At 45.9% G+C, this 12,105-nt stretch overlaps 1 protein-coding gene across 1 annotated transcript in view; it reads left to right on the top strand.

Moving 5' to 3' along the window:
* Positions 1-12,105, top strand: part of IL17RC (interleukin 17 receptor C) — a 124,598-nt gene that overhangs the window by 54,435 nt on the left and 58,058 nt on the right. Inside the window, exons 3-5 of the mRNA XM_089682064.1 lie at positions 1,792-1,944; positions 4,746-4,880; positions 9,137-9,255. Of these exons, the coding sequence (XP_089538190.1) occupies positions 1,792-1,944; positions 4,746-4,880; positions 9,137-9,255 (407 nt within the window). The remainder of the gene's footprint in view (positions 1-1,791; positions 1,945-4,745; positions 4,881-9,136; positions 9,256-12,105) is intronic.

Here is a 12,105-nt window from a genome sequence, read left to right as displayed (position 1 = left end):
AAAGCAGCATGCGGGAAGGTAACCTCTCCCTTCTCAGGCATTACCTCTTCAGTGTTCTCACCTTTTCTTGTTATCAGAAGCTGAAAAGGGGATTTCACAAGACGCATTCAAGACTGGAAATATTATTAGGGCGGGGGTCTGAGAGAGAGCATAGGGGGACCAGGAATGAGGACAGGGGCCCAGGGGCAGCAGAAAGAAGATGGATAGCAGCAGAGGTGTAACTAGAACCTTGAAGGCCCTTGTGCAAGAAACCATGACGGTCTCCCCTGACCTCTGGTCCCGGGGCCCTTCTTTACAGGGTCCTTCCCCCTGATCCCGGGACCGTGTACTCCCATTGCTGGACCCTTAATTAGGGTCCCGATGCGGGACCCTTTTACATGCCCCACGCTGGTGGAATGCCAGATCTTAAGTGCGAACTTTGCATTCCTGGTAGTTCTGCCAATGGGTGCTAGCATTATTTTTGGGGGTTCTGTAGCACCCCCTTGCTCCGACCTTAGTGACAGGGAGGCTGTATGGGCCCCCTGAAGCTCCACCAGGAAAGCATTAAAAGGGGGGAGTGGGTAGCAGCGAGCAGTATACAGTGAGGGGGGAGCAGTGAGCAGTGAACGGGGAACGGGAGCAGTGGCCAGTTTACATGGGGGGGGGCAGTGGGCAGTCTACAATGTGGAGGGAACAGTGAGAAGTATATGGGGGGCGGCAGAAATAGGCAGTATACAGTATGGGGGGGGAGTTGGCAGTATATAGTGGGGGAGCAGTGAGCAGTATACGGGAGGGGAGCAGTGAGCAATATGCAGTGGGGGGATCAGTGAGCAGTATAGGAGAGGGTAGTCAACAGTATATGGGAGGGGAGCAGTGAGCAGTATATAGTGGTGGAGAGCAGTGAGCAGTAAAGAGCGTGGGGTTGAGCAGCATACAGTGGAGGGGGAGCAGTGAGCGCAGTATGGGGGGCAGTGAGCAATATACAGCGGGGAAGGGGAGCAGTATACAGTGGGGGGGAGCAGTGAGCAGTATAGCAGGGAGCAGTATACATTGTCAAGGGGCAGTATATGGGGGGGGGGGCAGCAATAGGCGGTATACAGTGTGTGGGGGGGGCAGTGGGCAGTATACAGCGGGGGGAGAAGTGAGCAGTATATGGGGGGGAGCATTAGAAAAATAGACAGATCAGTTCCTCTATGTTGTGCCCTGCTGCCCCTCCCATACGGCAGCGGGGCACAACTCAACAGCAAATGCCCAGTGTGCTCTATGGCCAGTCTGGGCCTGGGGCTTGGACTTACACATACTTCCTGATTTTTCAAGGTGAGAAAGTGAAATGTGTAGCCATTTCTGCCCGGACCCAGACTTAGTGACAGCTCACCATGGGCATTGGGTCCCCCATGGGAACTATTGTTACTTGATAAATTGCACTGCAACCGAGCGAAGCTTGTCGCCCAAAAATGCTCAATGCAGTTTGCCACGATTGTAGCTCGATTTTTCACGTGATAATCGCGGCAGAACAATACCGTGTTTTACGATCTTGTAATTTTAGGAGATCGTTTTGGAACCATGAGCAGAATCTCAGCGATTCTGCCCACAATTCAAAATGCCCAGATGTGAATGGGGCAACAAAAGCAAAGATACTGTACATACATACCTCCTCCATCCCAGGGGGGTGGTAGCACTGGTGGCATTATCAATTTAGGTCTAATCATCAGAACAAAATAGACTCTTTCATTGAAGGAACATTTTCATGAGCGGCCCATTGTCCTTGCTAGGGTGACTCATCTGTCTTTCTGTCTTCTCCCCCCAATACAGACATGTTGTGCATTCCTGGGGACATAGAGCCTGCGGTGACCCCCGTCCTGGTGCCAAGTGACCTCAGAGTGGAAACGGTGAAGAAGTGCCACAATGAGAACTGCTCTCTCTGTGTCCGGGTGACGGTGGACATTTCGGCAGCTTTCCTAACAGGTGAACATTCACCGATGGTTCAATAATTGTTTCAATTTGCTTCCAGGTTCATCCAGGGCTTTGTGAGGAGCAGAAGTATCTTGGCTTTAGATTGTAAGCTCCCATGACCAGGGCCCTCTGGATCTTCTAACCCAACAGGCGAAGGGGGTTTTCTACCATAGCAAAGCATCCTGGCCACAGCATGTGCAAAACCTCCTCCAGCCACCATCGTGTTAGATTAATGCCGGCCATAGACGGTTCAACAATCGGATGATTTTTCTTTTCAGACTGTTAGTGCGTTAATTGTTCGGCCGGTTTTCAGGTTTTTTCACTTTTAGATTATCGGTCATGTTGGAAAATTCCCGGAAAACGGGCGATTTTCGTGGCAACAATGGCCAAATCAGACGATCATTTTAACAAAATAAAATTTGCGCATGAGCTGTGACCTGCAAGGAACAGAAGTTTGGCTGTTATATGGGGTGAACTTTATGATTTAGTTGGACGATTTTTGTAATCGTTGGTGCTAACGTCGGCTTAACGAACGACCGATTTTTTTATCGTTCGAAAAATCAGCCGATGTTCGACCCGTGTATGGCCTGCATAAGGGGGTTGTTGGGGGTAATAAAACTGCGGCTCAACCATGTCATGGTCAACAGGCAGTTCCACTGCCACATGCAACCCATTTAAGTGATTGGGGGCCACTTCACAGCCGGCCTGCGTTGTGGCACAGCAGGCTTTACAGGGTTAACCAGGTGGTGAGGAGGTGACATATTGTCTCTCAGCCACCAATCAGACGCCCTCTATTATTATTATACAGGATTTATATACCGCCAACAGTTTGCTCAGCGCTTTACAATGTGAGGGCAGACAGTACAGTCACAATACAATTGAATACAGCAGGAATCAGAGGGCTCAGCTCCTTAGAGCTTACAATCTATAAGCGGAAACATTTTATTAGATTGCCAGCTCCCATGACCAGGGCCCTCTGGATCCTCTAGCACAGTGGTCTCCAAACTGCGGACCGGGGGCCGAATGCAGCCCTTTGCTTGCTTTTATCTGGCCCTTGGGACACTATTTAATTCACTGACATCAATGAAAGGCATAATTCCTCCTAATGACACCAGTGATGGAGCATAGTTCTCCCCAATGACATCAGCAATGGGGCCCAATGACGGGGCACAATACCTCCCAATGACCCCCTTGATGCTGACGTCACACAAATATGCGGCCTCACAGAACTGGGCTTTTTTCCGTGGGACCGCATATTTGCGTACCTGTCTTTGTGCTGGGAGTGCGCCGCACTGCGCTCCCAGTGCAAAGATCGTGGTATCACTGAGAGCTCCGGGTCCCGTTCTAACGATGGGGACCCAGGACTCCCGATTCTGGGTCACATGATCACAGTGATAGCCTCTGATTGGCTATCACAGTGATCAGTCACTGTACAGGCTGGCCCCCTTGTTTTTTTCTCTCCCTGTGAATGGAGAGGGGAGATACATTGTATCTCTCTAACTCCTGGCATAGAAAGAAAAAAAAAATGTTTGTGTAAAAAAAAAGAAAAAAAAAAAGTTAAATAAATATAAAAAAATAAAGAAAAATACCTAGATCAAGGTTTGATCTAGTTCAGTGTCAGGGTTATTGTTTGGGTCAAGGTCAGGGTCAAAGGTGAAAAGGTCAGGGTCAAAGGTCAGATTAAAAAAAAATTGGTATCAGTGTCAGTTAGTGTCAATGTCAATGTGTTTTAGGTAAAAAAACAAAAAACAAAATGCGTACTATTGTTTCTGGGCTGTACTACGGGTACAAACAACAAATAACGTGATCAGCTGTGTCCAATCACAGCTGATCGCATGTAAATAGGGAAATGCAGGTTATTGGCATTTCTCTCCTCTCAAGCTGTCACGCTGACAGAGGAGAGGAGAGCTGGTAATCGGCATTCCTCAAAGGGGACATGTACACTGATCATCAGAGCACTGATGATCAGTGTGCCCTGATGATCTGTGTAGCCACCTGTCAGTGTCCATCAGTGCCAGCTGTCAGTGCTCATCCATGCCACCTGCCAGTGCCCATCAGTGCCACATTTCAGTGCCCATCTGAGCTGCCTTTCAGTGTCACCCATCAGTGCCAGTCAGTGTGACCTATCAATGCCAGTCAGTGCCACCTATCAGTGCTGCCAATCAGTGCCAGTTAGTGCCGCCTATCAGTGCCAGTCAGTGCCGCCTATCAGTGTGCATCAGTGCCACCTGTCAGTGCCCATCAGTGCTGCATATCAGTGCCGCCTAACAATGCCAGTCAGTGCCACCTGTCAGTGCCACCTATCAGTGCAAGTCAGTGCCGCCTATCAGTGTGCATCAGTGCCACCTGTCAGTGCCCGTCAGTGCTGCATATCAGTGCCGCCTAACAGTGCCATATATGAGTGCTGCCTTTCAGTGCCCATCAGTGATGCCTGTCAATGCCCATCAGTGCAGCCTCATTAGCGCACATCAGTGAAAGAGAAAAATCACTTATTTACAAAATTCTATAACAAAAACTAAGAAAACATTTTTTTTCAAAATTTTCAGTGGTTTTTGGTTTGTTTAAGAAAAAATTAAAAACCCAGAGGTGATTAAATACCGCCAAAATAAGGCTCTATCTGTCACAAAAAAATTATAAAAATTTCATATGGGTACAGTGTTGCATGACCGCGCAATTGTCATTCAAAGTGCACCAGCGCTGAAAGCTGGAAATTGGCCTGGGCAGGAAGGGGGTATAAGTGCCCGGTAGGGGAGGGGTTACATTCCAGTTGGGCGCACCGTGCCGCAGATTTAATTGTTACTTTTGTCTTCCAGAACATAGTGAAGACCTGGGGTCTGGTGACTGTGACTATGAAGACTTCGATTACGACAATGAATCTGAGGAAGAGGAGGAAACAACAGAAATAACAGCCGTTAATGTGTATTTAAAACTCAATAACTCCAACAATGGTAGGAGCGTTGTTTTGTAAGTTATTTAGACAACTGAGATTGAGTGGTTTTATTTTTGTAGCATTTATTGTTATACTTCATACTAAATACATGGATGATATACTTACATGGGAGCTGTTAACCTGCCAAAAGATTTGTATTTGTGTCCATCCAGTCCTGAGAATTAAGAACATCCTCCCGCTTCCCTACCTGTGCGCGGTCCATAGGACAAGTTGCGTACCATGTGACAAGCTGTGACCAATCACAGCTCACACAGTATTTCTCAATGGCTGCAGGAATGCAGCAAGAGAGAAGGAGGAATGATTGCTTGTACAGCCTTTATGGGTGTAAAAAAATCCGTGTAAAAGATAAAAAAAAAAAATCTTCATCACCCCCCCACAAGTACTACAATGTCACTATGGTGACACTGTACTGCTAGGGTGACAGTATGTTAAAAAAAGACTAAAAAAAAACCCATAAATGTTAATATAAAAAAAAATAAATGTAAAAATAATTTAGAAAAATTATAATTTTTGGTTATAAACTAATTTGGTTTTTTTTGGTTTTTTTTACTAAAAAGATAACTGAATACATTTTGGCCAAGATTTGCAAAGAAAGATTATTTATTTGAAAATTTTTATAAGTAAAACACTTTATTAAACATTTTTTGGACTTTTTCATTTATATAGCAAAAAAAAAAATAAAAATGCCAGTGGTTAATAAATACCACCAAAATAAAGTTTTATCTGTCTCAAAAAAATGATAAAAAGATTAATATGGGTACAGTGTTGCATGACCGCGGAATTGTCATTCAAAGTGTGATAGCACTGAAAGCTGAAAATTGGCCTGGGCAGGAAGGGTTACCCCCTTCCAGACATGAAGTGGTTAATGGTTTCAGGAAAGTGGTGTACAAAGCACAGGAGCAGACTGGTAACTCATGGGGCCCCCGGGCAATAGGGGATCATGGGGCCCCTGTGTCCTTGCCCAAACTTAAAAAAGCCTATGAAAAAGGTACCAGGGGCATCTCATGGGGCCCTTACTGACCCCGGGCCCTCGGGCAGTGCCCGAGTTTCCAAATGGTCAGTCCGCCCCTGACAAAGCATAGCCTCTAGGGCATTCATCTGCATCCCTTTTAGATGTGCTTTCCCTTTGGGAGTATCTCACCAAAAATAACATTTTTGTTGCAGGGGATGCCCAAAATCTAACTTGTATCTTGCGTTTTTGCTGTGTTTTTGCGGCAGATCACTGTGAAAGTAGCCCTGGTTAATCTACAGTATGTACATTGGAAGGATCTTAACAAACTTTGTTGCACATGCCTACCCTTTGTTATTCTAAAGAAGTAGCTGGTTGTTTCCCTGTATCTATGTGCAAAGAGAATCTAATGGGAGTGATTTCATAATTATCACTCAGCTGCTGTACCTGAGGAAAGTGGCAGGGTCTGCATCCCTTTTTTTATTGGTTTCAAGAAAGTGGTGTACAAAGCATCTAGGGCAGGGGTGGGCAAACTTTTTGACTTGAGGGCCGCAATGGGTTCATATATTGGACCCGGGGGCCGGACCAAGAGTAGATGAATGATGTGTATGTGTCATCCATAGTAAGTATAGTAATATTCCCCCATAGTAAGCATAGTAATTAATCCCCCATATAGTAATTCATACCCCATAGTAATTCATCCCCCATATAGTAATTCATCCCCCATAGTAATTCATCCCCCATATAGTAATTCATCCCCCCTATAGTAATTCATCCCCCATATAGTAATTCATCCCTCATATAGTAATTCATCCCCCATAGTAATTCATCCCCCATAGTAATTCATCCCCCATATAGTAATTCATCCCCCCTATAGTAATTCATCCCCCATATAGTAATTCATCCCTCATATAGTAATTCATCCCCCATATAGTAATTCATCCCCCATAGTAATTCATCCCCCATATAGTAATTCATCCCCCATAGTAATTCATCCCCCATAGTAATTCATCCCCCATTTAGTAATTCATCCCCCATATAGTAATTCATCCCCCATAGTAATTCATCCCCCATATTAATTCATCCCTCATATAGTATTTCATCCCCCATAGTAATTCATCCCCCATATAGTATTTCATCCCCCATAGTAATTCATCCCCCATAGTAATTCATCCCCCATATAGTAATTCATCCCCCCTATAGTAATTCATCCCCCATAGTAATTCATCCCTCATATAGTAATTCATCCCCCATAGTAATTCATCCCCCATATAGTAATTCATCCCCCATATAGTAATTCATCCCCCATATAGTAATTCATCCCCCATAGTAATTCATCCCCCATATAGTAATTCATCCCCCATATAGTAATTCATCCCCCATAGTAATTCATCCCTCATATAGTATTTCATCCCCCACAGTACTATTCCCCCCCAAGTAGTAAGCCAAGTCCCCCCTGTGTCAATTCACTTACCTTTGCTCCGCGCGTTCCTCTCGCCGTGTTCCCGCGCCGTTCCGGTCTTCAGGGCGGACTGTGAAAGGAGCCTAGCTCCCCTCACGTTCGTCACGCTGCCCCGCCTACACACATCCTGACAGCCAATGTATCACGCTCCGCGGGCCGGATTAAAAGGTCCGCCGGGCCGTAGTTTGCCCATTGCTGCTCTAGGGCATTCATCTGTATCCCTTTTAGATGTGATTTCCCTTTGGGAGTATCTTACCAAAAATAACATTTTTGTTGCAGGGGATGCCCAAAATCTGACTTGTATCTTAGTGCGTTTTGCTGTGTTTTTGCGGCAGATCAGTATGAAAGTAGGCCTGGGTGATCTACAGTATGTACATTGGAAGGGTCTTAACAAACTTTGTTGCACATGCCTATCCTTTGTTATTCTGAAGAAGTTTAGCTGGTTGTTTCCCTGTGTCCATGTGCAAACAGAATCTAATGGGAGTGATTTCATAATTATCACTCAGCTGCTGCACCTGAGGAGAGTGGCAGGGTCTGCATCCCTTTTTTATTGGTTTCAAGAAAGTGGTGTACAAAGCATAGCCTCTAGGGCATTCATCTGCATCCCTTTTAGATGTGATTTCCCATTGGGAGTATCTCACCATAAAATAAAATGTTTGTTGCAGGGGATGCCCAAAATCAGACTTGTATCTTAGTGCGTTTTGCTGTGTTTTTGCGGCAGAGCAGTATGAAAGTAGGCCTGGGTGATCTACAGTATGTACATTGGAAGGATCTTAACAAACTTTGTTGCACATGCCTACCCTTTGTTATTCTGAAGAAGTAGCTGGCTGTTTCCCTGTATCCATGTGCAAAACAATCTAATGGGAGTGGTTTCATAATTATCACTCAGCTGCTGCACCTGCAGGGCTCTAATGAGGAAAGTGGCAGAGTCTGCATCCCTTTTTGTTTTTCTTTTTTTGAAATTATTTTTTAATGGTTTAAAAAAAGTGGTGTACAAAGCATAACCTCTCGTCTGCATCCCTCTTAGATGTAATTTCCCTTTGGGAGTATCTCACCAAAAATGACATTTTTGCTGCAGGGGATGCCCTAAATCTGACTTGTATCTTAGTGCAGAATTCTGGGAAAATCAGTGAGCTGATCACAGAAGCAGGAAATGCCATGTCTGGGAGGGTGGGGGGGGGGGGGGGGCGCGATCTGTACATCATCCGTGTACAAAATGCCTCCAGGCAGAGGCGTGCCTAGAGTTGGTGTCACCCGGTGCAGTAACACTTAGTGACACCCGTCCGACGATCCCTGCAGAATGGATCAAATCTGCGGATTGGGGAGCATAATGGATCGGACTCCGATCCATTATGCTCAATCCGCAGATCCGATCCATCCTGCGGGGATAGCCGGCTTTCTTTACAACTTACCTTTTCGTGGAGCGGGTCCGGTGTCACCCCCTGCAGTAGTTGTCACCCGGTGCGGATCGCACCCCCCGCACCTGCCTTGGGACGCCATATTGCATTTTAGAGAATATTACAGCAGATTAAAAAGAAAGCTCATTTTTAAGAACATTCAATTACAATATGGCAATTGTATACGCCATGTTATATTTTTATTGACTTTTTGAAAGTAGAGGTACCCTTTAAAATATATTTGTATCATTTGTTTAGTGGCGCTCCTTAAAATGTCTCAGTTATTAAAGTGCGGCTAATCCGTTGTACATATTAATCATAAATGAATTAGATGGTGTCACATGTTTTTATATTGTTCTGGCTTTCCTTCAGCTCCAGGGTTGATTATCATACCTGTTATGTCTGCCATACTGGTTTCTGGGCTTTGATCACCTTTTTATCTGCAGATTCCCTTCTCTGTGCCAACCTGATCATCGCTCCTCCCAGCTTTAGCTGTTACACAATGAGGGTGTCACTGCCCTTGTCTGCCGTGCCACCGACCAACAGCTCCAGCAGTACAGTGGTCGTAAGTATCAGAGTTCTCTGTATCCTACCAAGGGACACTAGAGATATTGTGCAGCCAATCAGATTGCTGATATCATTTTCTGTTTCAGAGATGCCTCATTAAAGTGTTACTAAACTTACAACAGTACAATCAGTCTGTAGATGCAGAAAAGCATGCTTGTTATACTCACTGTGGAAAATAAGGGGTTAATCCTCTGCATTGTGTAAAAATGCTGTTTGATCCTGTCTTCTCTGATCCTCCCCTTCTTCCAGTGTTCCCCTCTTATCTCCTGATAAGACATATCGTGTGGAGACACTCTGCACATGCTCAGTTTACTGTGTATTGCTAGTGAGTTTTTGTTTTTTTTCTTGGGAGAGTGCATGTGATCAGCACAGGGCCAATCAGCACTGTCAAGACCGATGTCAAGGGTTCTGCATCCTAGAGCAGAAAGAAACCTCCTCCTACAAGCTCTTCTCTGATCCTCCTCCTCTTCTTCCAGTGTTCCCCTCTTATCTCCTGATAAGATGTGCCATATGGAGACACTGCACATGCTCAGCTTAGTGTGTATTGCTACCAAGGTTTTTTTTTTACTTGGGAGGATGCATGTGATCAGCACAGGGCCAGTCAGCACTGTCAAGACAGAGGTCAGGGGTTCTGCATCCTCCTAGAGCAGAAAGAAACCTCCTCCTACAAGTTCTTATCTGATCCTCCTCTTCTTCCAGTGTTCCCTTCTTATCTCCTGATAAGATGTATCGTATGGAGACACTGCACATGCTCAGCTTAGTGTGTATTGCTACTGAGGTTTTTTTTACTTGGGAGAGTGCATGTGATCAGCACAGGGCCAATCAGCACTGTCAATACAGATGTCAAGGGTTCTGCATCCTAGAGCAGAAAGAAACCTCCTCCTACAAGCTCTTCTCTGATCCTCCTCCTCTTCTTCCAGTGTTCCCCTCTTATCTCCTGATAAGATGTATCATATGGAGACACTGCACATGCTCAGCTTAGTGTGTATTGCTACTGAGGTTTTTTTTACTTGGGAGGATGCATGTGATCAGCACAGGGCCAATCAGCACTGTCAAAACAGAGGTCAGGGGTTCTGCATCCTCCTAGAGCAGAAAGAAACCTCCTCCTACAAGTTCTTATCTGATCCTCCTCTTCTTCCAGTGTTCCCTTCTTATCTCCTGATTAGACATATTGTGTGGAGACACTCTGCACATGCTCAGTTTAGTGTGTATTGCTAGTGTGTTTTTTTTTCTTCTTGGGAGAGTGCGTGTGATCAGAATAGGGCCAATTAGCACTGTCAAGACAGAGGTCCGGGGTTCTACATCCTCCTAGAGCAGAAAGAAACCTCCTCCTACAAGCTCTTCTCTGATCCTCCTCTTCTTCCAGTGTCCCCCTCTTATCTCCTGATAAGACATATCATCAAATATAGTGAATGCAGGGTCCTGGGAGACCAGATATAGTGAATGCAGGGTCCTGGGAGACCAGATATAGTGAATGCAGGGTCCTGGGAGACCAGATATAGTGAATGCAGGGTCCTGGGAGAGCGGATATAGTGAATGCAGGGTCCTGGGAGAGCGGATATAGTGAATGCAGGGTCCGGGGAGACCAGATATAGTGAATGCAGGGTCCGGGGAGACCGGATATGGTGAATGCAGGGTCCGGGGAGACCGGATATAGTGAATGCAGGGTCCTGGGAGACCAGATATAGTGAATGCAGGTTCCGGGGAGAGCGGATATAGTGAATGCAGGGTCCGGGGAGAGCGGATATAGTGAATGCACGGTCCGGGGAGATCAGATATAGTGAATGCAGGGTCCGGGGAGAGCGGATATAGTGAATGCAGGGTCCAGGGAGACCGGATATAGTGAATGCAGGGTCCGGGGAGATCAGATATAGTGAATGCAGGGTCCGGGGAGAGCGGATATAGTGAATGCAGGGTTAAGGGAGACCAGATATAGTAAATGCAGGGTCCGGGGGGACCAGATATAGTGAATGCAGGGTCTGGGGAGACCAGATATAGTGAATGCAGGGTCCGGGGAGAGCAGATATAGTAAATGCAGGGTCCGGGGAGACCAGATATAGTGAATGCAGGGTCTGGGGAGAGCAGATATAGTGAATGCAGGGTCCGGGGAGAGCGGATATAGTGAATGCAGGGTCTGGGGAGAGCAGATATAGTGAATGCGGGGTCCGGGGAGACCGAATATAGTGAATGCAGGGTCCAGGGAGACCAGATATAGTGAATGCAGGGTCCGGGGAGACCAGATATAGTGAATGCAGGGTCCGGGGAGACCTGTGCCACCTTCCCCTCCCTCCTAGATTGTAAGCTCGAAAGAGCAGGGCCCTCGAACCCCTCATGTAGTGTATTGTTACTGTCTTGTCTCATGTTCTGTCCCCCTTGCTACTGTACAGCGCTGAGCATACCCTTTGGCGCTATATAAATACTGTATAATAATAATAATTTAGACAGGATCCAATTAACCTACCAGCATGTCTTTGGAGTGTGGGAGGAAACCGGAGTACCGGAAACCCACGCAAGCACAGGGAGAACATGCAAACTCCTTGCAGGAGGCCCCATGGTTGGGAATTGAACACATGACCCATTTACTACAAGGCAGATGTGCTAACCACTAAGCCACTGTTCCGCATTGCGTTTTTGTTGTGTTTTTGATGCATTTTGCATTTTTTTTTTCTTTTAAAAAAAAAAGTTTCTTGTTGCTAGGCAGATTTCAAATGCAAAATGCAGCAAAAACGCAATACAAGCTGTTCTGCAGCGTTTCCATTGAAGTCCATATAACCAAAAACACAACTTTTTGCATTCAAAAAAGTCCCTGACCACACCTGAAATCCCTCTTGTGTTTGATTTCCGTGCT

This window comes from Staurois parvus, unplaced genomic scaffold, assembly GCF_062004578.1.
Source record: "Staurois parvus isolate SC_StPar_1 unplaced genomic scaffold, SC_StPar_1.0 ptg000283l, whole genome shotgun sequence".
Lineage (NCBI taxonomy): Eukaryota > Metazoa > Chordata > Amphibia > Anura > Ranidae > Staurois > Staurois parvus.
Note: the sequence above shows the minus strand (reverse complement) of the source record. Positions and strands in the feature narration are given on the sequence as shown.